Source organism: Python bivittatus, unplaced genomic scaffold (genome assembly GCF_059951505.1).
Source record: "Python bivittatus isolate LINGU-HERP-01145 unplaced genomic scaffold, Pbiv_v1 ctg000270_np1212, whole genome shotgun sequence".
In the NCBI taxonomy this organism is placed as follows: domain Eukaryota; kingdom Metazoa; phylum Chordata; class Lepidosauria; order Squamata; family Pythonidae; genus Python; species Python bivittatus.
Genome location: NW_028277050.1, coordinates 405,016 through 432,167, shown reverse-complemented (window position 1 = coordinate 432,167; position 27,152 = coordinate 405,016). Strand labels below are relative to the sequence as shown.

Below are 27,152 nucleotides of genomic sequence, written 5' to 3'. Positions count from 1 at the left end.
GCTTTCCCAGGATTTCTCCCATAGCAGTCTTCCTAGTCTTAAATAGGACTATAAGCAAATTCAGTCAAATGTGTGAACAGTTCCCTTGCAGATCTTCACATTAACTCTATGGTAATCTTTTCAAATAGCCAGATAAACACAGGATCCCTAAAGTTGAACAGTTCAATATTCTTAATAAACAACTGACTCCCCATAACATAATTCTGTCCTGAATTAATTTCTCATTGCTATATCAAGGGTTTCTTTCCCTTGAATTTGGCCTCTCTCTTTCTCTAAAATATCACTGTCACCTAATACAGTGATTCCTGTTGTTATCTGTCACAATTTTACTTCTGGAAGGTTTAGTTTCCATTGTCATAACAGGAAACACTAACATTTACTTTCCTGGGTATGAGGAAGTTGAAGCCTTTTCATCTTTTAAAGAGAAGCAGATCCACACAGCAAAGATGAAGTCAAACTTTCTTAAATTATCTGAATGTCAGGCAATTGGTTCACTTTGCTTGGAACTGTGTTAGTTCTGAAAGCTGACTAGCACTGGGATTCCATTTTCAAACCCAGCTGAAAAGCAGAGGAGCCCAAGATATTATTAAGTAATCCCTATCAGTTGAATTCAGGTTTCTAAGTTTCCTGCTCTTTTTTCTCTTCGTCAAGATTTTACAGACTGATATGGACAGTCCATTAAAGAAATTGTGTAGTTTTCATGAACTGCATCTAGGACCATAAGGTGGATTCCACTGTGCCAGTCTTGTGCTTATCCACTGTCCTTCTGGGAGATGTACAGATTGTGACAGGTCTTCAAGGAAAAGGCAAATTGATGATCAGTCGCTAATATTGTGTCTCTGATTTGATGCATAGATGTTTTATATTGGAGTATAGTGCTGAATATTCCTGAATTCACCATTTTTATTGGTCATCACTATCATCTTGATCTAAGTCTGGAAAACAAGAAACTTGGTTCATTGAAATATTACTTTTTGACAATGTGATGTTCCTACCAATATGGGCTTGCTTTTTTCCCCCCCCCCAGGAGTCTTATATTACTCCTGAAGACAACCACAGACTTGTCGGTGAGTTGATCACTGTTGTTGGAGCCATAGTGATATTGATACTGGAGGTAAGAGGAATGATTTTCCTTCTCCAACTTTTGTGTGAAAAAATGAGTAGAAAGTAACTGAGCACCAGAAGAAAAACTCCATAATAGGATTAGCAATATTGTTTTATATAAGTTCTTTCTAAATCCTCTGACCTCGGTATGAAGGCTACTACAATATATATGCTAGATCCTAACTGAATGGTGCAATGCTAATCTGTAGTGTAATAGTGCTTAACTGAGAAATCCCAGGGCTCCAGCCTATGCAGAAGTCATAGACATTTTGAACCAGGTGTTTTTGCACCAGCGAGTGATTTCTCCAAAATGAAAGAAAAGGTATCAGCATGTGGTTGCAGTCCAGATAATTCATTTAGATGCTAGTGTTTAAAAAAGGTCCTGGAGGATTCAGCTGGCTGGGAACCAGGCCCAGTTTAAATCTGGTATCTCTGAGTTCCTTTGGATTTTTTGTTTCTTTTCTTTTTTTTATTGATGAGAAAATGAAGCAATTGTTTTTAAGCAGAGCACACCTTTGATCAGTGGATTTATTCCAGATTCCAGATATCTTCAGATTTGGAGTTACCAAGTACTTTGGGCAAACTATCCTGGGAGGACCTTTCCATGCCATCATGTAAGATTCCTTTCTAGTTGCTTTGCCACTGAATGTTATTGGAAAAACTATACAAATTCTGTTCTTCATTGCTGTTTCTACCTCTGCAGCATTCTGTATGCCTGTATGATCCTGCTGACCATGGTGATGCGACTCACTAGCACCAATGGAGAAGTTGTACCCATGTCTCTTGCTCTGGTGCTTGGCTGGTGCAACATTATGTACTTTGCGCGAGGATTTCAGATGCTCGGGCCCTTTACCATCATGATACAAAAAGTAAGGCATTCCCCACAAAGAGAGGTGATGGTAGGTAGGTAGGTAGGTAGGTAGGTAGGTAGGTAGATAGATAGATAGATAGATAGATAGATAGATAGATAGATAGATAGATAGATAGATAGATAGATAGATCTTTTCTATCTATAACCTTCTGATCTTTGATGAAAAAAATGCTGCCAGGATCACTGCATCAGCATTATCTTCATCTAGCAAGAGAGAAAGATGTGGATATCACTTATCTTGGACTTCTCTATAAGGCCCTCATCTGTAGATTGCTTTTAGGTTTATCCCAGCTCCATCTATTGAATAATAAAGAAATCATAAAGAAAAATAGGACTCTTCTCTCCATATCCTTGCAGCTGTCCTTCAGATCTAGCATGTGGGGAGAGATGTACTGATGTTTTCATATATTCAAATATTTCTGAATTCCTAACTAGAACCGTTATGTGAAATAGCAATAACAACTGTTATCTAATATCATCAATTGTACAGCCTCTCTTTGAAAAGACTTCTCACTCATAACTTATTTTGCCCTTTAAAGTAAGTTTTCCCTCACTCTGTATTCAGTGGAACATCTGCTGTCAACCCTTCAGTCCTTTTTGTTACAAAGGAGGATGCCCCCCTTGGGCATTTCCATCTTCAAGGAAATCCTCCACTTCTGGATACTTTGACTCTTTTGCAGAATATTTTTTCCTCCTTTCTTGTGGGATGGGAGTAGAAAGCAGATGGCAGAGGTAAAGGGACTTTTTACACATTCCTTCTGAATATCTTAGCACCCTTTTGGAAGCTTGTATGTGTCTGTGTTGAATACTTAAAGGGTCTGGTTCATTTTCATGGTGATTTTAGATGGCTTGGCTGTTTTCTTTTCTACCCTGATTGGGAACAAATTCAAGACAGACAGAAACAATTACTGAGCAGCCCAAGTTCAGCAGTAAACTTCAGTAGAAATCTGTTATAGTAATGGCCACCAGCTTAAATAGCACTGAAAAAGAATTTGATAAATACATTGACAAGGTAAGGGAGAGAAGGGCTGTTAAAATCTGCTAACCATGATGGCTTTATGAAATCCTAATACAGATAAAAAAGGCAAATGTGTGAGCTGTGTCCATCTTTATATGCTTTCCTGTAGCTACTTGAAACAGGAGCAATCAATAAAAATGAGAATAAACCAGAATAGTCCTGCAAACAAAAAAGGTAGAACTGAGGTAGTCAAAACTCAGCAGAGATACTGATTGATTAGTCCATCTCAAAACTACTGTTGAAGAGCTAGGATTTGATTGACATCAAGCATCAAAATTGTCTAGAACAAAGATCCCATAATTTAAGTGCCAGTCAAGAAAATCCTGTTTTGTCACTCCACGACTGAACCTTCATATCTCAGGGGGATATTCTACAGGGTTTCAGTTTCTGAATGGAATACCTAAACAAGTTCATGCTGAAGTGGCTGTTTCCAAAATCCTGATTTCTGACCTAAGGCTTAGGGCTAGGGTGACCTTTTCCTGGGACCCTCCAGATAGGTTGGACTTCAGTAGCCACAGTTCTTAGCCATCATGGCCTTCATAGATACCGCTATAAGGTATCTTCTGTTGTAGCCATATCTTGATTTTTCCTTTTCCTTTTATTTTGTTTTTATTTTACCAACTAATTAACAGAAGGAAAAGTACACACGTGAAAAGGATACATGGAAACATGCAGGCAAGGAGCCCTTGAAGTTGGAATGGGACTGGAATGATACAATCTAATCCAGAACATCTTTGACTTGTTCTAGAATATTGTTTCTTGAGTTTAGGTTTGTGTGAGAGAAGAGCTGCTTGGTCACTGTATGTTTTTCTATGTAGATGATATTTGGAGACCTCCTCCGTTTCTGCTGGCTCATGGTGGTGGTCATCCTCGGCTTTGCATCTGGTAGGTGACATATTCTAGACCTTTGTAAAACAAGCTATCAATAGCTGGTGTTTGCCTGAATACCGATCATGTAAATAAATGATACCCGGAGCCTGGAATCATCTGGATCAAAGCTAGAAAAGCACAAGAAGGATTGCTGCCGTGGTTTTTAACTTTTTTTTTTTTTTACTGCTGCTTTGATTTTCTGTTATTGTTTTAATGCTCAGCATGCTGATTTGATATTCTCATTTCATATTGTATTTGATAAAATGTTTTAATGTACGTTTTTATCCATTTTTTTAATCTACCACCTTTCTAATCAGTATAATGTTTAATTGTGAACTGCTTCAAGATTTCTTTCAATTGGAAGCAGTATAGATATATTTTAAATAAATAAACAGAACCAGCAGAATCCATAGAACTTAAGGGGGGTGGGATTGGTTGAACTTTCCTCTGCTACCTTTAAAATGTTTTTAAAAGCATAACACACATAATCCTTAACGTAACTGTAATGACGTTTCTACCCTGACTACAGGATTGGCAATAATTTTCAGTCCAGCATTGTCTTATCTGCCTGAAAAGAGCTTTCTGAGCCCTTCTTCTGGGGGTCACAAATGAGAAAATTGAGGGATTTGAAATTGATTGCATGCTAACCTGCGCTACGTTTTCCTCCTCCTTTGTTCTTCTTCCTTGTTGCTGGTTCTAAATCCCATTTCCCCCCCAGAACACACCTGCAACTAAACATTGGGTCTGCAATAGATTAATTTGTCTTTGGAATGGGGTTGTATTTTGGAGCCTGAACACAGAATGAAGCATGAGGGGGAAGATGCTAGAATATGAATCTAATTCTGGATGTACGGAATGACACTGAGCTTCACTTGCAAGGAGGAGAAGCCCAGCAATTCTTTAAAGCAGTGAGAGAGGGAATATTAGTGAATTCCTTCCACTAGGTTATAAGGTATCTTCTGTTGTAGTCATGTCTTGATTTTTCCTTTTCCTTATATTTTGTTTTTGTTTTACCAACTAATTAACTGAAGGAAAAGTATACATATGAATAGCAGAATGTAACCTCGAAATTAACAATCATGATAATAATGAAAAAAGGAGGGAGCCCCCCCCATCTTTTATTAGGTTGCAATCTGATTGGATTCTAAATTCTATAGAATTCTATATTCCTGTGGCTGGAACCAGTTCCTTGATACCCTGTGTAAATATTTGCTTCTTGCATTCTCTATTTTTTTCTCTATGTTGTCAGATAATATATGTATACATTACTTAGGTGATAACTTAATGAATCTGATAAAGTAAATTCTGATTGATGGAAGTGAATGCCACAGTAATTGATTAGACCTCAAGCTGCCACAAGAGTCACAGTTTTTGCTCCAACTGACTACCATTGCCTATCATAATCTAGCTGTGATGTTTAACCTGTCTTGTGTATCTCATCCTAATGTATCAAATCACAAAATGGAATTTGAAGTGTTTTTGAGGTTTTGCCAAGATCCTCTACTATTATTACTACTTCAGTGCCATTCTATGAACCAAATGGCACTTCATAGAACTGCATCTATAATACTACAAATCCCTAAATGTCAGATCATTGCTTCAAGGAGCTTAGAATCTAAATTTTTGCCATGTAGGAGATATGACAATAAAAGACCAGTATAAGCAAATGCAAACACACATCATTAGAAGTTTGGAGGTAGAACTTCAACTTCGATTTTTCATACAGTTCTTTTAGGCAAGATTCTAGCTACACCTTATACTTACCACACATTACAGCCTAACCATATAAGCACTCTGCATGTTCAAAGTTCTAAAAGCTTCCTCTCCATCAGATTGAGAAAGCCAGAGCATATAAAATGATTTGCAGAGTGAACAAATGGCATCTCTCTTCTTAGCAGCATTTCCTTCTGTTACTCCTTGCTCCTGTTATTCCCAAGACATTAGTTGCTGTGAAAAGAAATAATTGAGAATTGTAATAGGTTCAGTCTGGGAAAGATTGTCTGTCTATCTTCTATCTATCTATATCTATATCACACTTACATCATGCAGTCTTGCCAACCCAATCCAATCCAGACAATCCAATCAGCAAACATAAGCAAGATTAGGCCAAAAGCTTTACAGAAAAGGTATATTTTATGGAGAAATCTGATTGGAAAGGATGTCATGTTGTAAGTGGCCTGGGACGAGTTTCTTTTACAAAAGGGATGCACAAGGAGAATAACAACGAAGGCTGATGGAACAATGCAGCTACACAATGATACTGAGAGCAGACAAAAGTTCATATATGGCAAATGTTCAACAAAGGCACATCTTCTGATTAGAAACTGAACTCATGTTCTTTTGTTTTCTTGGCCAGCATTTTACATCATCTTCCAAACAGAAGACCCAGATAAATTGGGCCATTTTTATAGCTATCCCATGGCACTCTACAGCACATTTCAGCTGTTCCTCACCATCATTGACGGACCTGCCAACTATGAGGTGGACTTGCCTTTTATGTATGGCATCACCTATTCTGCTTTTGCGGTCATTGCCGCCCTTCTTATGCTCAACCTCCTTATTGCCATGATGGGGGATACCCACTGGCGTGTGGCCCATGAGCGGGATGAACTGTGGAGAGCCCAGGTGAGGGATGAAGCTTCTGCCTATTAACTGATTGTACATGATGGAGGGGATCTGAGAAGGGGAGCTGAGCAGATTGTTCTCTTTAGGTTCATTCCTTTCTAATGAAAACTAGTAGAAAAGAAGTTCAGGAAACAGTGCTTGTGGCGATTTAACAAAGTTCTGCACCAGAGATGAGTCTTCTCATGATAAAATTGAAACCAAAATGTGTTTAGTATCCTTTCTGAATTAGACTTGGAATTACATTGTGATTCCAGGGTCTCCAGTGGTTCTTTGGATCAGTCACTCTTTTCAACCGTATAGTTATTATTGGGGAAACAAGATTTCAGTAATCATACCTATTTTAAGTATATGTAATTGAATTTTGGGAGGCCAAAGTAAAACCTGATTTTTTAAAAGATAAATATATAGTTTTCAAATTTATTCACTCATGCACATATATCCATACTATTACGCATGATGTATGACTGAGGATAAGAATCTTATCTACATAAATCCAGAGACTGAGAAGGTTCTAAGGATGCTAGAGTGGTTTTAAAAATTAGTACAGTAATTATTTGATTGGAGAAAAAATGAGTAGAAAAAAAACAGTGCTGCCAACTTTTAAGCGAAGAGAAAAAACAAAACCAAACAAAAATCCTAAAAAAAGATTTGAGGAAGGGATGAAGAAACATTATGCTGATCCTGCTTGCCCCCATCAGAGTGAGCCATACTTCGACCATTTCCTAAACTTGTAGTTGAGGGGGCAGAGTAAAGAATATGCTGCACTTCATCAAGATAGGTTGCATATTGGCATTAAGAGAAACTCCAAAACCTGTTTTGGGGTATTACCCAAGGTTACATGGGCACACCAGTGTTTATGTAGAAGTTAAGGACAAAAATGTAACCCATAAACTTCTGTTGGAGAATGTGAATTAAACAATGAAAAAAGAATGTGGAATCCTTTCCATGTAGAGTTCATGAAGCATCACGACTGGATTAACAATGGTTCCAAATATTGTTCAATATGGTCATCAAATGTTCGTATTCCTGCAGAGGATTTACAAAATAGAAATCACACGCATCTTCAGTCTGTGTTGCCTTCATCAACTATCACAAAAGAGGAAGTTAATAGGTTGCAGTCAGGACAGTAGAGGAGCCATTTGATTTAGTAATACATTGGAAGCCTTTTTTGGACTTTTTGCATGAAACAGAAAAAAATGAAATTATGATGTATGGATTTGATGATTAGAAATAATAGTGGACAATAGAAAAAGTGAAAGTTATGTTGTAAACTGAAAGCTAGAGTTTAGTGTAAATTTATTCTTATATCTATTGTGGGGAAAGTCGGAAGTCATTCTTTTCTGTATTTCTCTTTTTTTCTTTCTTTTTGCACTTTTGACTTTCCATTCTTTCCTTCTGTCTAGACTCTCTATTTTAAATATTTGTTTTTGTTAGCTTTTATCTTTCTTATTTTTAAATCTAATAAAATTATTTGAAAAAGAGAAAAAAAACCCCTAGAAAATAAGATTTAATAAAACATTTTCACTACCCAATTTTTCCAAACTCTGTGTTTCAGGTTGTTTCCACTACCATAATGCTAGAGCGCAAACTCCCACAGTGCCTCTGGCCTCGTTTAGGGATCTGTGGAAAGGAATATGGGCTAGGTGACCAGAGATATCTGAGGTAGGTTTCATATATCAGTAGAGTAATTTCTGTACATCTTCTATGATAAAGAGAGAATCATGTTTGTAGAATAGTTACTATCTGAACCAGATTGCATCAGTTCCTGTTTACTTAATAAATTCATAACATTAATAAACTTGGCGCTTAGGATATTCTTGTGGCTATAGGGAATGCAAGAACAGAGGCCAAATGGATGAGAAGTAGCAGAATTAAGGAGCAAGACAGATGGTGGAATATTAATCTAAGGCTGGCCCTAGGAAGGAACAGTCTCAGTACCAACATTCGCTCCCAGATAAATGCTTAATATGTGGATTTGCTTATGTGTGTGTGTTTCTCTCTCTCTGTGTAGATGGATGGATGGATGGATGGATGGATGGATGGATGGATGGATGGATGGGTGGTAGATATAGATTATCATGGTCATGACATTGAAATACTATTCCCCTTCCTTCCTCAATGTAATCATCACAAAGATAGATTTGTGGGAAAAGGTTTCTTTCTCCAGGACAGGATGTAAACTGGAGCTCATTTTTTCCTGAGGCACTATTATGCTGCTGTATATTTTTTTCAAATGCAAATGTTGCTTAACGGGCATACAGCCATAAACATGGCATAAAGGTTGCCAGGTTTATAAAGCAATCAGCACAACAGCATCTGAGCACATGTCACAATGAGACACTTGATAGGACATGTGGTGATTGCATCTCTGCCATTCCATATCGGTTTAGCTCAAATCGATCAAAAATAATTAGACTGCAAATCCCAGAGCCAAACAGCAGTTGGAGTGTATATAGAACATAGAATATTAAGAACTATTTTAAATACATTCCAGATTTATATTTATGACAACAAAGAGGTTCCTTCTCCTCACAGAAGGAACTTAACACTTTTCAGCATTTTTACAACATTTAATACTTCCTTTTCCTCCATTTTTACTTGGACCCCAACATTTATAGCATTCGTTTCAATTCCATTCTTCAATGTATCACTATTACTCCCATGAAATCTTTACACTATTCCTTCCAACATACTCTCACTTTAGGTTGAACCCAAATCATTTCATCACACTTATTCTTAATTCCATTCATTCTTCTAGGGGTGTCTTGCTCAACTCTTTTCTCTCATTTCCAAAACAATTTTCTATTCCCATTAACTTTCTCCTTTTTTGATGCCTTTTGAAATTTTAACCATTCCCTGATCCCTTTGACTGAATTCTTTGCAACTCTCTTTTTCTCTTATACCATATACACAGTATCATCCACTTCTTCGGCAGCAATCATTCTCTTACATGCATTTTTTTCATCCATAGCCTCTTTCATTTCATCATTACACCAAGCATCCTTTTTTTCTACTTCCTGTTAGTCTAATTCCACATACTTCTGTAGTATTTTGTAGCATTATTCTTTTCATTCTGTTCCAAGCAAATTCCACGTCATCTTTCCATTTTATGGAGGTGGGGAGGGTGCTTTGAGTCAATGTTGATTCCTGGTGACTGCCTGGACTAGTCCCTGCAGTTTTCTTGGCAACATTTTTGGGAGTGGTTTGCCCTTGCTTCCTTCTCAGGGCTGAGAGAGAGGGATTAGCCCAATGTCACCCAGCTGCCTTCATGCCTAAGGCAGGACTAGAACTCCTGGTCTCCTGGTCTCAAGCCTGGCACCTTAACCACTACACCAAACTGGGTCTCCTTATGGGAATTACAAATATATATATATCAGGTTTAGCAGCATAATTGTGCACTGCTAAAATATGGAACTATAAAATGTTTAACTACCTGTTTATTTTTATAAATGACATGGTGCCTTGAGCTTAATCATAACATTGACTGAATTCCCAAATTCAGAACAGCCCTAACCTGGCAAGATTTAATGCCCTTTCAACAGCTGTCTTGGAAGGGAAATTATGGGGTGTCCTGCTTAAACAAAGACTTTGCCCCTGGAATGGAGTTCCTGAAACATTAACCCACATTTTGCTATAATGCAATTATAAAGGTGTCCAGTTGTAGCTAATAACTCCCCATCTAGTCAGATTCCCAGGTCAACCTGATATATTTTATTTACAGTTGTTACCATCTGATCATTATGATTTTTATTTCTCTGAATTTGACTATGTTTTTTTTCCTATTTGTAAAATACACCATATTTTGACCACATCACTTTTATAATTATTAAGTTTTAATATGGTTTTTACTTGTTGTTTCACAATTGGTTTTCTTTTTTGTTTTTGAATTGGTCAATGGCGATAATAAATTCTACTTCTATTACCATTATTAGTAAACTGAATATCCAGTTTGTCGGTAAAGTTGTGGTCTCTGATAAAAAGGAATTAAGTTTATCTGAAAAGATAAAATATGTATGTCTATAAACTACATACAGAACATTTCTCTCTTCGAATCCACATTTTCACTGGCCTTGGCAGCTTTAATTTCTAATAAAAATAATTATGGTCTTGGTCAAGACATTCTCTAATACCAGTTAAGTGCTTAGTAATTTTTGGTCACATTGAATATAGATTGATTTTTTGTCAAAAAAGTGTTGGCTAAAGTTTTCACTCCACTTTTGTTCATGTCTGTTCTCTTTCGCTGTTTTCCACTATTGCTGCTTATTCTCTAGCCATTTCTCCCTCCACTTCATTCCTCCTGTCATCCTTGCATGGGATTATTATGTATTAAATGTGAGTGTAATGTTTTCAGCAGTGATTTCTGTACTGTTCATATAGATCAGCCTTCCAAGCTGGGCACCCTTAGATGTATAGATCTCAACTCACAGAATTCCCCAGAAAGAATTACTGTTTCTGAGAATTCTGGAAGTTGGTATACCCACCTAGGTTTTTGTGCATCTGATACACTCTTAACCTTGTGTGTGTGTGCGTCTGTGTGCGTGTGATTAAAATTAGTAACTTTTCCAACCACACATTCCCAGCTACCCATGCTTCTGTTAAATTTTAGGCCACATTGATCCCTGCAGCTTTTTCCAAAGAAAAATCATGATCATGTTTTTCTACCATGAGGGGGAAAATATAGGGCTTTTTATCCTTTACTTTCATCTTACACAATGGTTTCACTTATTTTGCTTAAATTTTCCAAAATGTTAAAATTCCCCTTTACAGGTTTAGAAAATTCCATGAGCATTGGAGGTTAATAATTTAGGAGAATTAAGATTTCAAGCAACCATTAAGTTATAATGGCTGTGGTTTTGCAATCCTGAATTATAGCATTAGTTACTGAAAACCCATTACGATTCAAGCAATATTAACATATTTTTCTTAAAACTTAGCTCAGGAGAAATGGAGATTCCCATAAACTAATTATTTTCATTTTTTTAAAAGCTTGTTTTATAAACTCTTGGGCTTGGTAATTATCTGCTACTTTTTTACCATAATCCATTTCATACATTGCAGAAGAAGAAATCTGACACTTCAGAAGAGCAAGCACTCAATAACCAATCCCAGCTTCCTGCTATGTGTGAAATTTGAAAACTTGTACATTGCCTTCACACTTTACATTTTTAGGAATGTCCAAAACACATAGTGCTTTTCATACTAGCAATCCTCCTCTATCGTAATAGATGAATAATGCTGATGTGGGAAGTTCCTAAGTAATTTGAGAAATTTAGATATGAAGCTGTAGGTATGGATGATGTGGCCTCACTGATCTGATCTAGCAACTACTTTAAGGCATTTAAGTGAGCATGTGCTTTGCCTGAAAACATTTGTAGTTTAAAAAAATGACAGTAAATAGCAGAAAACCTGAAAATCTCAAGCCCACTATATTTTGTTTCCCTGAATGTCTGGGAACAATGTCTAGCATCTTCAGAAGAAAAGATCTCAAGTAGCAAGGCTTTGCCAATCAAGTATTGAGCTAGATCAAGAGTAGCCAGCTGCTTTGGGCTAGTAAGGTTTCCAGATTTCTGAGAAAATATGTTAATGGAAGTGCTGTAGAGCTGAGCGCTGGTCTCCATTCTGGGGGATAAAAATGGTCAGCAGCTGCAGGTCAGCTTTTTACACACAACCCTCCAAATCCTGTAAGTTAAGAAAACAAGCATAATAATGCCAAGAACCTCCCAGATTCCAAAGAAAGTTTGGATAAGAACATTGTTGAGTCCCAGATTAGAGGAATCAGTGTGATCTTACTTGATGATCAAGTTTTTGTTGTTGCTGTTCTAACTATTCTTTTTAATAGTAAGCCACCCAGAGTCATCCTCTGGGGGAGATGGGCAACATATAAATTTAATAATCATAATCATAATCATAATACATACATTCACACACATACATACTCTGCCAAGACCTTCCATATCTATACTGGACCATTCCTGAGTCAGATCTTGTATGGAGCACAGGTGGGAACCAGGTATTAGATAAAAGAAGGACTTTGTGTGATCTTTTCCTACCAGGAAAAGAGATAGAGATTGAAATTTCTCTGAAAGTAGCAGCTGGGCTTCTTCTGTTATGCTGGAATCCATCATTCCCTCTATCTCTTCTCCAAGGTCAGTTCATCCACCCTTTGGGGGAATGTTTCTCAACCTTGGCGACTTTAAGATATGTGGACATTGTTCTGCTCGCTACTAATTCAGGAGAGCCCGGGCGGGGGTGGGGGTGGCGGGGAGAGACTGTCATAGTTGGCTGCTTCTGCAACATGAGACTTTTTTCTGCCTGCAGTGATTTGGGATGCTGCTATGAATATTGATTAAATATGAGATATTGGCAGAGGGAAGGCCTATTTTTTTCATATAGAAACAGAAGAAGGAAGTGCTGCTCCAAAGCTCCACACTGCTTACCATTTTTAGGTTGCTTCCATTTAAAAATATGCTGCAAAGTGGGAAATACATCTGCAGTGATTGGTTTATGTTGTCAATCCTCTTCAGTGTTTCATCTCTTCTGCCCATATATACACAATATCTTCCAGCACAACATCAACATCTGCTGTTAACCTGAGTTGGGAAAGGATTCCTCCACACTAACCATCTGCTGTTGTTCAGAGCATAAGCATGCCAACATCTGGTGAAAGCAAGAAGCCACTGCTGTAGTAGAACCAACTAATTCAGTTTGCCTCTTTGCATCCATTGCTATCACCATAGATGTGAAATAGCCAGGATGAATTTTTCCTGATTTCCTTGCGCTGGAAATACCTCAACTATTTTTTTCCTCCTACACTTGCCCAAAGCTAGCGAAGATGCTGCATTAGGACTGCAGAACGAGGTTGAACTCCAGCTTCAACCATCCACCCTCATCCATTGGGTGGCAACATGCCTCCCCTCAACACATCCTCCTTTACAGAGTGGTTGTGGACTTAAAACAAAGAGAGATCCCTATATAAACCACCTTCAACTCCTGGAAAGAAACACAAGATATAAATCTAATTAACTGATGGCAGAATATAAAGGAGGGTATATGAAGGTGCAATATGAAAGAGACACTTTGACAGTTACATCTGCATTGAAACAAACCACCTTTGCTATGAAAGGATTATATGTGTCTCTTCTGCAGGTTGAATTATGCTGTAAAGTGGGGAGAGGGGAGGTTAGGAAACAATGAAGAAGCCTGTATTCATCTCACCAGGCAGGAATGCCGTAGCTATCTCTGATGCAGTGTGTTTTGCAGAGTTTGCTATAAAAGATACCTGCAGTATTAAAATTAGAGGGGGATTTCTTTTCTTCTACAGCCAGCTCAGAGTCTTCTAAATATCTGCAAAAGGGGAATAGAGATTAAAACAGGCACCAACATAGCAAACCCCATAACCAGAACCTGAAAGTGGACTTTGGAAACAACAAAAGCAAAACGACATGCTATATGAATTTTGTAGAAGCATGGCTACAGGATCCTGATTGCTAAATGAGTTTTCTTCCTGCTGCTACCCCAAGTCTGTGGATTCCCATAGACCCCGAGCCCCGTCTATGTCAAATATCTTATATTTTGAGGAGCTTCTTCCTCACTTCAGATTCCTGGACAACTCACATATATCTATCTATGAAACTGTTTTGTCACTACTATCAATATATTTTAACTATTTTGGGATACTGGATGAGACCCTTATTTTATGGGACAAATGTAGAAATAATGTGTGTTCAGTCTGACATTTGTTGCTTTGAACTAGATAGGCACCGAGTCTTCTATTCCCATGGATGTAGCTGAATAATAGCCTGTGAGACCCAGGTAGTTTTATATATAAAAACTGGGATAACTACCAAAACTACCAAGAGAGAGCCAGTTTGGTGTAGTGGTTAAGGCACCAGGCCAGAAACTGGGAGATCTGAGTCCTAGTCCTGTGTTAGGCACAAAGCCAGCTGGGTGACCTTGGGCCAGTCATTCTTGCTCAGCCCTAGGAAGGAGGCAAGGGCAAACCACTTCTGAAATCTTGACAAGAAACTGCAGGGACTTGTCCAGGCATTCGCCAGGAGTCAGGAGGAGGAGGAGGAGGAGGAGAGGAAGAGGAAGAGGAAGAGGAAGAGGAAGAGGAAGAAGAAGAAGAAGAAGAAGAAGAAGAAGAAGAAGAAGAAGAAGAAGAAGAAGAAGAAGAAGAAGAAGAAGAAGAAGAAGAAGAAGAAGAAGGAGGAGGAGGAGGAGGAGGAGGAGGAGGAGGAGGAGGTTTAGAGAGCCAGTTTGCTGTAGTGGTTCAAGCATCAGGCTAGAAACCAGATCATGAGTTCTAATCCTACCTTAGGCACAAAGCCAGCTGGGTGACCTTGGGCCAGTCACTTTCTCTCAGCCCTAGGAAGCAAGCAATTGCAAATCCCTTCTGAAATCTTGCTAAGAAACTGCAGGGACTAGTCCAGGCAGTCGCCAGGAGTCAACCCTGACTCGAAGGCACAAAAACAAGCAACCTACCAAAAAGTAAATTATGTTGCAGAATCCTGCAGCGTTGTGTTATATAGTGGCTATAGGTTTCAAACACCAAGTACATTTCAAATACACTGGAAGGAGAAAACGTTGGATTGTATCAAATGTTGTTTGTTTATTTCAGTACAGTATTTGCTCAGAAAATAGAACAAGCAGTACCAAACATTCACTTGCAAATTCACTTTGCCAAAACATTTACTGGGCATCTTCTGAGTTCAGTGCTGTGTCTCTTCTCTTGCCTTGTTCTGATTGGATCTCCATGCTTCGGCTTACATATGCAACCGCCTGTTTGTAAGCCCGTGGGATTTGGTTGTCAAGGGCCCGAGATCCCCTCACATGAAAGTAACATTGGGAACTCATTGACACATCTGTGAGTTGCCACAGCTAACAGGATTAAGCAGCCCTGTGGGCAAAGGACGATAAAAAATGTAAACTCACAGAAGGATAATGGAGCCATAGGCAGAAGCACTGAAATAATATGAGTGTGAAAAAGGTCCAAAAATGTCAGGCACTTCTTGACATTTATGAAAAGGAACTCTTTTTTTAATTGAAGGTAGTTTGGGGGCATCCGAAAATGCCAAGTATATCACGACGTGTTTCATTGTGTGGCAGGATTCGGGGAATGTGTCTATAGGATCTTGGTGGTGTGATGCACATCACACTTGTACCAGAGCTACCGTTCATAGGGGCGGCCAGTTTCTTACAATCTTCCGCTTATTGAGAAAACCCTGCCTGCCAATGGGGTTAGTAGAGGCTTGTGGGAAAATAGGCTTTACCAAATAGTATGATCATACCGGTATTGTGTTCTTGCTAATCTGCAACGAAGCTTAGTGGTCATGATCACATGCATAATTAATGCCTGCCTGCTTAGCTTGCATGAAACGGTATAAATGAATCCTACAGGTTCATTTTATGGGGTTAGTCAAAGTTCCAAGTGATAGAAAGACAAACCAGACATTGCAGATGGGCTGTTCTGTACTAGGGCGTTTAGGATAGGGAGAGTTGCTATCTTCTCACTCATGGCTTACATTCAGCCCATATCAGGAATAGACACAACTGTTAGACTAATGCCTTAATTAGGATGGGAAAGGGAGCATGTCTTTCATAAATTCATGTGTTCTGTTCTCTGATTCAGTCCAGTTTGGGCCCAAATCACATCCTATATATAATTTTATCAAAAATTAAGGAATGGGAGTAATGGAAAAGATAGAGCACTGCAGTTCTTCTGTGCCCTGCAAACTGAATGCTTTGTTTGGGTTTTAGTGCATGTTCAGCTCTCATTCAAAAAATAAGTGTTACCTTCCTAATCTTTTTCCTTATGGAAATAGAAAGAAAACGGTGAAGGCAGGGTTTGTTTTTTTTTAATTGCTTAACAAGAAATAAGATTGTTTCTCTAATGTCTATTGTTATTCTGGCCTATTAATGCACAACAATATAGAGATGACTGATGTGTACTTGTCATTAAGCTTAAAGATGCTAGAATTACCATTTTTGAATGATGCAAACAAAACTAAATTTAGACAAAAATAAGAAAAATAAAGAAGTAGGAGAGGCAAGTTGGGATAAGATATTTTGATGATAAATGCAGATACAGAAACAGTGGACAGCCAGTTAGTTATAAGCTATACATCTCAAGAAAAGCTAATCATGTATTCTTACTTCACTTTCTCTCTGTAAGCTGATCACTTAAAGAATTCAAATGAGGGTCTGATGTTGTTGACTTGGAAGGCAGCACCTTCTTCAGTACTGGAGGACCTCATGTTTGTCTCTGATGCATACCTGGACCATAGTAAATTCCACATAGTGGGAATGTAATTGAACAGAATACAATATCCATATTGTTGAAAAATATTGAGGTTTCCAGAGCTAAATTAATGAGTACCAAGGTGGAACTACAAATGGTCCCCCAAAACTAGACCGTTTCTCCTTGTGAGAAGAAGAGACAAATATAGACAATCTGCTGGTCTTGGCAGGCCTGGAGACTCAGTCACATCTTCCAGAAGTTCTTGAATAAGTGGCAAGTCCAGAAAAGGATGTGGGGAGCTTTTTAAGCTAGAGAAACTTCTAATTAACTATGCCTGATAAATTGGATTCTTCTTTCAATTTACCCTGCTGATACACAAGCTGGTACCCAAGTTGTAACAAAAGCTATGGTTCTCAAGTGAATTGGATGAGGGGAAAGACCAACTGATAAAGAGATGGGGGAATAGTTCTCATTGATTTTGCCTTGGCAGGTGTCTTTATCAAGAAGGTAAATTAAATATAGGAGAAATGTATTGCATTTTCCTTAAGGCAAAGACCATGGAATTCTGTAGGAGGCAGCCAGAGCTTCCTAAAAGCTCTTCATTCCTTCTTCATTTTTAAAATGTATAAAGATATTACCTAGTTTTAATAAAGGGAATAATTTTAAGCATATTGAAGGATTTGCATTTAGGATCTTCCCATTTTATACTAATAAATCATTGTCTCCTTTCCCACTGTATTTTTAGCAGCCTCTAATCTTCAATCATTTCTGGCTACTGGCCTGGTAGGAATTATGCTAATATAAATGCAGTATTGTTCCAAGCACTCTTCCAAATACCTCGATTCAAGTTTTAGAGAAGTTTGAATGATATAGATTGGTATGCATGAACCAATTGTACTGTGTTCTTCATCACTTTTGTTAACATCTTCCATGCAGGATTGAAGATCGTTGTGAAATAAGGCAGACATGTATTAAAACAAATGGCCCTTACCGAAGAGATGCCTTTGAGAAGTACCTGCAGAGGAAACAGACACAGGATGTAGCGGCTGATGGAAAAGTTGGTCGACCAATTTTATCAAAAGAGGAGAAGGATATCAGTCCTCCTTCAAACACAGTGAACGCTAATGGTCATTGGGACATCTTACGGCAGAGTATGCTGATCCAGAAGAAGGGATACACCAATCATGCCATGGAAGAGGAGGAGGAGGTCTATCATGTGTGAACACATAGGCACAAGTATCTCTGTAGAAAGTAAGATAAACTGGGATAAATAAACCAACATCTAACAAGGCAGCATCTCCATTCAAAAGTGTACATAACAGACATCAAAGACAGCTTCAGCAATCTCGTAACACTGCACACAGTGCTTCTCAGATGTGTAGAGTATATCTTCATGCTTCTCGGACATCTGGTCAAAAAAGAATGATGATATACAGTTGTTCGCACCAGCTGAAACTCACTCATACTTAGAAGCAGGACAGCCAGTACAGTATAGTGGTTAGAGAGCTAGTTTAGGACTAGGGAGTCCCAGGTTCAAGCTCAGTCTCAACCAGAAACTCATGGGATGACTTTAGGCCAGTCCCTCTGCTCTCAGCCAGTCTACCTCATAGGGTTGCCGCTGTGGGGATAAAATAAGGGGAGATCCTCATGTAGGCTAACTTGAGCTCCTGGAAGAAAGGTGAGCTAAATCTAACACATAATAATATATAATGATGGTCAGATACTAGTAAAGATGAATGTCAATGTGGATGCATATTCAGTGTTAAATATTTGCATTCCAAGGAACAAGTAGGACTCCACTAAAGGCTCCAAATGTCTGGCTGCCCAACTTTGTTGAATTTAAAGCTGGAAATTGGTCTGAGAGGCATAAGGTACAGGCACATTTTAACATATATTCACATGGGAAATTATGAATAGAATTTGAATAGACAATTCAAGAAGATTGCTGGATCAAGACATATTTGGTGTGTATTTTGTATTACTATTTCTGTATTATGTACAGCACAACCTTGTTTTAATGGACTCAATGGGGTATCTGTTATTCACAACAATACATGAAGTATGAAAGTATATCATCATGGCAATTTGCTTAATTTGCATTATGAAATCATGATGCATATGATATATAAATTGATGCAAATGATGTCATTTGTGTGATGATGTTGTTACACAAATGTTGTAAATCACCACAGGAATTTGGTCTGTTGCCTGCAAGTTTAATATATTGAGAACTGCTAAATCAAAGTTCCGCTCTATTGGATTTTAGTGCTTGTTACATTACTTTGCATTTTCTTTATCCCAGTTTTCTTTCTTTTTTATTATCATTGCTATCAAATCATATTTCCATAATTGCCTTTGTGCCCATGAGCCTTTCTGACTTAAATTCTCTGGCACTAATATTTGTCAGTTGATTGTGGATTGCTTGGAGCCCTCCACTTTTGAGTGGAAGACTCTAAAAATTCTTCAGGCATGGTCATGAATCTGGATCAGCATTGGAACGTTGTCATAGCTCTGCAGGATACAGGAGATAAAAAGGACGGTTGATATCCTTCAAGGACAAAGACCCTTTTTTCAGAGCTTCCCAGAAGTCTCTGCAAATCTTAAAGACTGGATGGTTGCTTAAGGCAGATTGGTCAATGCATGTGGCTGGACATGAGGAATATAGGTTCTCCTTTACCATTTAAAGTCCTGTGTATTTTACAAAACTGGTGGGCCTAGTAAAGCACAATGTTTCGTATCTGCTAAATTAGAACAAGAAAAGATTTGGAGAAATAATTGAGTTGCATTATACAACTAGAATACATTTCATCTTACTGATGCCAGTAGTGATAGACGTTAATCAAAGGAGGAATGGCAGCTAGCAAAATCAAGACGGGAGATATTACTGCCCTATATTTCTCTCTTTGGGACTTTGTGCAGAACAACACAGTCTATAATGTCTGGTCATTCTGTGCTTTCTTACATTCCCATCGGAACATAACCATTCCTTGTAATGTTTAGCTCCACCTATGAAGGGCAGCCTCCTTGAAAACAGCAGCCAATCAAGTGGAGCAAAGGCAGAGAAATTGTGACTCAGTGATGTTATATCACAAGTGAGTTTTCTTCATGTTATTAGAGACAAGAAGACATGCTGTGGGACTGCCCCCTTCTGAAAAGCATTTTCACCATGCTGAGAGAAGAAAATGGACCATTGCTGATTTGCACAAGCTAATTTGGCAAGTACTGCTGCCTGCCATTGAGGCTGATGTTCATGAGAAGGTTGGGGAATAAGATGGATGTGAAGCAACCAAGCCCTATTATCATCTACCAAGCCTCATTACTACCAAACCTCATTTTTCTGTTTGATTGTATACAAGGCTGTGAATTTTGGCTTTGTCTTCCTAAGTATTGGTTGAATCCAACTTCATTTTTCACCCAGTCCCTCCATTGTTCTTTTGATATTGCAGGCTAACTTTAGAAGACTCTGCAACCTATTCCTACTACATTTGCAAATCATTCACATGTGCTGGTCAAAGATCTTACTAAAAGTTTACCTACCTACTCAAACATTTAATAAAGTATGTTTCTTTGTCCCAGAAACAATGATTGTTTTATTTTAATTCTTTTACCCTTGGATAAAGTACAAAGCCTAAAGCAGTGGGTCTCAAACTTGCAGGCTGTGGGCTGCACACGGTCCTCCCAATTCCTTATGGCCCAAAATGGTGCTTTGTAGGTATTGAGGATGCTGCTGAGTGCTATGTGGATACATAGGCTGGTCACTTAAGGAAGAGGAGTACCTTGCCAATAGCAGCCTAACAACTCACCTTGGGGCAATTTGGGAGCAGTGGGACCTGAATAGGTGGACTACACAGTCCACTCAAAGTGGCCAAGTTTGGACAACACTGTTCTAGAGGAAATGGAGCTTGTGCAGGCACAGAATCCCATGTCTATGAATCACAGACTATAGTGAAAAAGCATTTATGTGTATATGCATTTACTAATCCTAGACACCTAAGCTTGTAGTCCACCTTTCTCACACTTAGGTCCTTAGGTCTTCAAGAAAGTTTTTAAACTTGCTGTAAAACTTTATTCTCTGTTGATGCTGCTGCTGATAAATACAGATGGTCCTCTGTCCGGAGGTACCATGCCAGTTTGAATACAGTCATTGGATAAGGTGATTGTTTTTATTGTTCTGCCACCTGTCCCATAAACACAATCAGAGGAAGAGGAAGGGAATAGCAGATTGTGTGTAGTCTATGGTGAGTCACTGCTTGATTGAGTTTTCACTCAATGGGTCATTATTATCAGGTCAAAGACAGGCCACGTAAAAGACACTGTTGTGTGTGACTATCTCTGAATCAGGAATTATGTCCTTTGAGAAGAAAAGAAAATGAACGTCTTCCAGATAACTCTCAGTAAACAGTAAAAGAGTCACGACACACGTTTGAAAAAGGTTGCTGCCTACAGTACAATAAGCCACAGATGTCAAATTCCCACATGCAGATCCCAGCTCTGTATTTAGAACCACAAAGCCATGCTCCAGAGTTGAATAATAATGTATCAAAGCAGTGTTCCCAGGAGTGTCCCGATTCCCACTGCTACAGCTCTTCTAGGGCTCATGTGGGAAATGATCAGCATGAATTGAATGAATGCCATCTCACTAGTATTATATATACATTCCCACTGCGATCTGGCTTCTCTAGCCAGCACAACTACTCTGCAGTTGGGAATAAATGTAACCTGGCTTTGAATAGCCAAGAGTACAGTTTTTCTGAGGGCTACCGCTGTCCATTTCATGGAAGTTGCTTACAGGCTGGCCTTGTTTCCATGAGAAGAGTGAAAGTTTAATGGAATTCTTGGCAGAATGCACCAACATAATGTTGTGTTCCTTTTCTTGTTGCCCCACATGCCCTTTCTGCTGGGCCTCTCTTTTCTGTTTCAAGATTTAAGGTTCCCCTGTTTTGTGCTCAACTAATCTGTGTAAGCAAGCATTTACTCCTTTCTTCCCCACCCCTATGAGACCAAGACATTTAATATATTGTTACTGTTGGAGGAAGTTGAAGATTCTGAGCTGATCCAGTTATTTTTTAAAAAAGAGTATCTCTTTGCCTGTCATTCTTTTTTTCAGGGTTTATCCTAAGCTTTAGCATTTACCTTATTTTCCATGTAAGACTCCCTCCCCTCCCACAATAAAGCAAAGTCTGAGCATTGTGACAAAACTGTTGCTGCTGTCTCTATCATGTTGCAATTCCTGAGTTTTACTGTTATGCAATATTAAGAGATTAATGGAGGGGGTGGACAAAGATGCCCCCCCAAAAAAAACGGCTACTCAGTGGTATCTGTGGGAGTAGAGGGCTGTGACAAAATCAGCAAGCCGTGCTTCTTTTGAACAAGGGCTTTTTGAATGAGGGGCTTACATCGAAATGCTTTGTCCACCATAGAATCACTTTTGACCATCACCCTTTTAGATGCTGATGCTTACTATCTATTGTAAATCACTGAAGTCTTGTTCATGAAAATATCTATCACAGCGATCATGTCCAGTTTTTCCCACTGTATTGCAGCCCTGCTCCCCATTGCAACCCCTCCCAAGCCAATGGTTTGGTTGCCATGTTTTTATATTTGCCGGTATGGGAATTTCTTCCAAGAAAACCTGCTTGGGCCACTTAATCCCAGAGAATGGAAACCATCTTGAGAAGAAAAGTATTGTTGACAGTGGAAGATACAGTGAGACATTATAGCACAAATGACTCAGGACAAATGATTAGTAAAACAGAAACATAATGCTGAGGATTCAGTAGTCATTTGCTTTGCACTGCTGTGTAATGTATATACTCATAAATAAATCCCTTGTGAATCAATCGATGTTCTGCTAACTTCTTCTTCATGCTGAGCTACTACATTAGCAGTGTAATATTACAACCGCCTCCAAACAGCACATATTTAAAATAGCAGGAGTCTTTGCTGAATATACTCCCTTTCTGTGCCTCAGGCTACTAAGGGATGATCCTGGCAACATTCACTTTTTTTTTTTCCAGGCTAATATAGACCGTGTAGCACTGAGGGTGGACAATTGCTATCTGGTGGCAGGTTGTGAACAGAGGAGGTCAGTGGATCTTGGCTTGGGGAAGGTAATCTTAATCAAATCTTCTAAATACATACTAATCTCTTCATTCCCAGTATCTTTTTGGGGTGATTATTGAAAAGAAAAGGGCAATAGCCATGCGTTGTGTCTGTATCATTGCTTATATATATACAAGTATATATACTTACATGCACACATATGACTGTATGTTTGCATGTATTATCTGGTGTGTGTATGTGTATGTAAGTATTTGTGATATCTATATCACAAATCAGAGAATAAATATATTGCAGCATGAGGCAAGTTTCATTCATATGTATTTGTGTGTGTGTGTGTGTGACATATAACTATACTGTATATAGTACAGTGCTAAATAGTGCACAAATCAGAGAAGAATAAACATGTTCCAACATGAGGCATATATATATATATATATATATATATATATATATATATATATATATGCCTCATGTTGGAACATGTTTATTCTTCTCTGATTTGTGCACTATTTAGCACTGGAAGTTCAAAAGTTACAGCGATCTTAAGCACACCTAGCACTGGCTGAATTGTGGCCTCCATGTTTACAAACTGGCAAAGCTCACAAAAAATTGCTGTAGTGTCTCCATGAATAATAGCAAATATTGCCTTAACTAACATTTGTGAACACTGTTGTCTCCTGGATAACTCTATCTATCTTCATTAAAGTTTTAGCACATATTTGTAAATATATGTGAGCAAAGCTGATGATGTCTGTTTGCATAGCCAAGTGCTTTTCCACATCCCCCCCTCCCCCTCCCCCTCCCTGCCCTTTCATTTTTGTGGAGAGGAGAGGTTAAGTACGAATCTGATGCAGTTCAAAAATAACCTCAAGGCCATTCCAGGAACAATTCAGCTAATCCACCCACATCACATGCAGCAATGCACTAACAAGCTGCTAAGTTGTCAGATGTGTCAGTGAATATGTACAATTGATTCAAGAGAAACAGATGAATGTTTATAGATGACAGTTGGCATTCACTAGGGTATAGCTAAAAGTGGGAAATTTGAACATTCACTTGAGGGAGTCATATCTGCATGTTGATTTCACCATGTTTGAGGCATCAATCCTGTGTGTGTGTGTGTGTGTGTGTGTGAGAGAGAGAGAGAGAGAGAGAGAGAGAGAGAGAGAGAGAGATTGATTCCCCTTCTCAGATATAGTCCACATCTACCTTCCAACATCTTTCTGCAGGAATGAGATTTAGTCCCAGAGAAATGCTTCATGGTGAAGAGAGATTTAGTGTCCTGATGAATTAATGACCATTGCTGCTCCCATCCCAAATAAAACTGGGTTACCTTTATAGTCTGAGAAGGTATTGCTTCACATCCATACCACCTGTGGTCTCTATGGATCCTGTCTTAATGTGGACAAGATGCTCAATTGTTTTCTTGTTCAAACAATCTGCTCTCTTTCACCCTCCCAAAAGCCAATGTAATCCCACATCCAAAGAAAGTCTTGTCAACATATTTTTGGTAAAATGTTTTATTTCAGTTTCTGTGGTCTCCACATCCAGTTGGACATTGGAAAGAAGGACTTTTCATCTTTCTAGAGACAGACATACTGTACTGCTACCTACTCTCATTTGAACTAGGCTGTTGACATCCTATTGGGGGACCAACACAAACCATGGCTGGCCCAGAACGCTTTGGGGCCTAAGACTAAAAATCTGAATGCCCTCCCCAAGCTCTTACCAATTACTATGGGGCTCAATACACAACAAAATTATCCAGTGCCAATCCCATTCAAGTGAACTGCGGTACATCTAGACCAGGGACTCAAACTCAATTCATGATGAGTGCCGCACAGGACTGGTTCATTAGCTTGAGGGCTTCAACCTTCAAGTCTTGTCATACCGTGATACAAAAGTATCTAGAAAGTAAAAAATGAAGAGTATCGCGCTATGCCATTAAACATAAATTTATTAAATATAAAAGGTACCGTGAAACAGAGCTACTTGCGAAACAGTGCTGCGAAACAGCTATTTCACTTTGGCTACTTAGCTGGCAGCATTTTTCATTAACTAGAACACCAATATTTGGTTTTATTACTGCGTTGATATGCAATATTTCTTCATGATCATACCTAGGATGATATAAAGTAGGAAAGCCATCCCATTAAGAGCTGTCCAATCCCTGCTTTTTTTTTTTTCCCCCTCTCCCCTTGCTGAACAGGGAATCTTTCCTTTGGTCTTTTTCTCACTTCTCTTTCCTTGCCTCTGTCCTTTCCAATCTTGCTTGCTTGCTCTCTGTCTTTCCCATGCTTTGCCCATCAGAGAGAGCCTTGCAGGAGGGCAGCCAGATCCAACCCTTCTCCTCCTTTCCTCCCTCACCCAGCCCCAGCCCCCTGACCTCTCTTCCCTGGCTACATCTTGCCTCCTTTCTGCTCCTGTCAGCAGAGTCTGGCACCATCTCAGAAACAGCACCCCCTATTGAATGCAAGAGCCACTGGGAGTCCCAGAAGGACTGCACGGCTTGCAAGAGAGACTCTGGGCGTGTCCTAGGAAGCCTGGCCCACCAGGCTCTGCTGTTGCCAACAGACCTTGTGAGGTTGTCCAGCTGAAGCGAGTTGCTAGGCTGCTCCTCTTCTTGGGGCTCAGTGGCCTGGCCTTGCTGGGCCAAATGTTCAGCAATGCCTACAAAGCATTGTTGCAGGACACAGAAAATGACTTGGAGAGGTGTAGGTGGCCCATAGGCCACAAGTTTGAGAGTGTTGGTCTAGATTCTGTCCCACGATTTGGATTTGTCCATCTCTGCCAACTTGAACAGCATCCGAAATGCACTGCCTGAGACAGCATTCACACTGCCTTGCTTTCTGTCTGTTTGCCCAAACTGCCGGAAAGAAAGTGGTGGTGCCTGTTGTTCTTCTCAGCACTGAATTCCACTAGCTGGACAAAAGCTTTCAAGGGATCTCTTTTGGCAACTCAACACTACGTTAAACGTGACTTTGCTTGATCCAGCTCAACATTTGCCATTTACAGACCACTAGTCCAAAGTACAATCTTCTGAGACATCTGTTTCTGTTATGGGTTCAATCCCATACGTTGGCACTGAAGTGGCAGTGAGTGCATTTCCAATATCAAAGCTACCTTTTCAGCTCTACCCTGTGTACTATCAGCCCGCCCCACCCCAATGTACAATTCCACCCATCTCTAAATGACACAGGATTTGTAGTGTTTCAAGTTATAATAAAAAAATAAAGAAAAACAAGCGAAGAATCTCTACAAATTTTCTCTGGTCTGTGAAGTGGAGTACAATGTTTTCTGTGCCCCCCCCAACCATGCCTGAAATGGACTGCTCTGTCTCTCTTTGACAACAAAATGTTCATTTGACTCTCGAGGTGTTTTAAGGGGAATGGACTGTGCTCAATGTGTCAGACCTCCACAGGTTCAAGCTGATTGAGGTGAACCCGCATGAGTTGGATGCTGTTGAGGATCTTCTTCTGATGACCAACCAGGCTGATGCCAATGCGCTGGATATCTCTGCAAATGAAAAGAGAGGAAGATCTCAGCCAAGGCTTTGGAATTGTCTGAACTTGCAAACTTATTCAACCCACTGTAGCCTGGTGGGGCACTGGGAAAGATTTGCCATCTTGGCTTCTTCCATGGGTCAGTAGTCACTGCAAGAATGAGAAGGTTAAAAGGTAGTCACTGTTGCCTTTTAAGAGAATTTTGGTGAGGTACGCTCTTTTTCTTTTAACAATGAGTTAGGCTGTTGTGTAAAAAGGACTTGTATGGTATACCAAGCGTGGTTACTAGAAAGTGTAGACCACAAGCTTTTTTGGTGTTGTTTTGGAGGATGCCATGGTTTTGCTGCAAATCACAAAACAATCATGGCATGTTTTTTTTAAAACATGATTTTATTATGAAAGTAAAAAAAAAAATACACCAAGATTCTAATGAGCTAAATGTACCTAAAATGAAATATTTCATTCCCTAAAATAACATAATAATAATAATAATAATAATAATAATAATAATAATAATAAAAAAAAACCTATTTCTGTCCCTCTGTGACATTATTGAGTTATCCAGATGCCCACTGTGGCTCCTGGCTGCTGAGGAAGAAAGGCTGGAGGCAGGAAGGCCCTGGCCCCAGAGAAAATGGCTAATCATCCTGGGTTCAAAGGCTCTCCTATTTAGATTACTGCAACTTGTGCTACGTGGGGCTGCCCTTGAAGGTGGCTGGAAGGTACAATGGGTGTACCATTTGGCTGCCCACTTGCTGATGAGTGAAAATTGGTACAGCAAAAGGTCAACTATACTGTAGGGGCTGTTTTGGCTGCCAGTCAGCTTCTGGGCCCAATTCAAGATGCTGTTAATTACCT

At 39.2% G+C, this 27,152-nt stretch overlaps 2 protein-coding genes across 2 annotated transcripts in view; one reads left to right on the top strand and one right to left on the bottom strand.

Annotated features, from left to right (window-relative positions):
• The window catches only part of LOC103049250 (transient receptor potential cation channel subfamily V member 6-like), an 81,649-nt gene extending 63,460 nt beyond the window's left edge, over positions 1-18,189 (top strand). The window contains exons 9-15 of the mRNA XM_007432870.4: positions 1,028-1,114; positions 1,642-1,718; positions 1,808-1,973; positions 3,812-3,878; positions 6,220-6,488; positions 8,044-8,150; positions 17,665-18,189. Coding sequence (XP_007432932.1) covers positions 1,028-1,114; positions 1,642-1,718; positions 1,808-1,973; positions 3,812-3,878; positions 6,220-6,488; positions 8,044-8,150; positions 17,665-17,950 — 1,059 coding nt within the window. The 3' untranslated portion in view covers positions 17,951-18,189. The remainder of the gene's footprint in view (positions 1-1,027; positions 1,115-1,641; positions 1,719-1,807; positions 1,974-3,811; positions 3,879-6,219; positions 6,489-8,043; positions 8,151-17,664) is intronic.
• Positions 18,190-23,280: 5,091 nt separating this feature from the next.
• Positions 23,281-27,152, bottom strand: part of LOC103049495 (ephrin type-B receptor 5) — a 172,729-nt gene continuing 168,857 nt past the window's right edge. Inside the window, exon 17 of the mRNA XM_088138560.1 lies at positions 23,281-26,307. Coding sequence (XP_087994686.1) covers positions 26,199-26,307 — 109 coding nt within the window. The 3' untranslated portion in view covers positions 23,281-26,198. The remainder of the gene's footprint in view (positions 26,308-27,152) is intronic.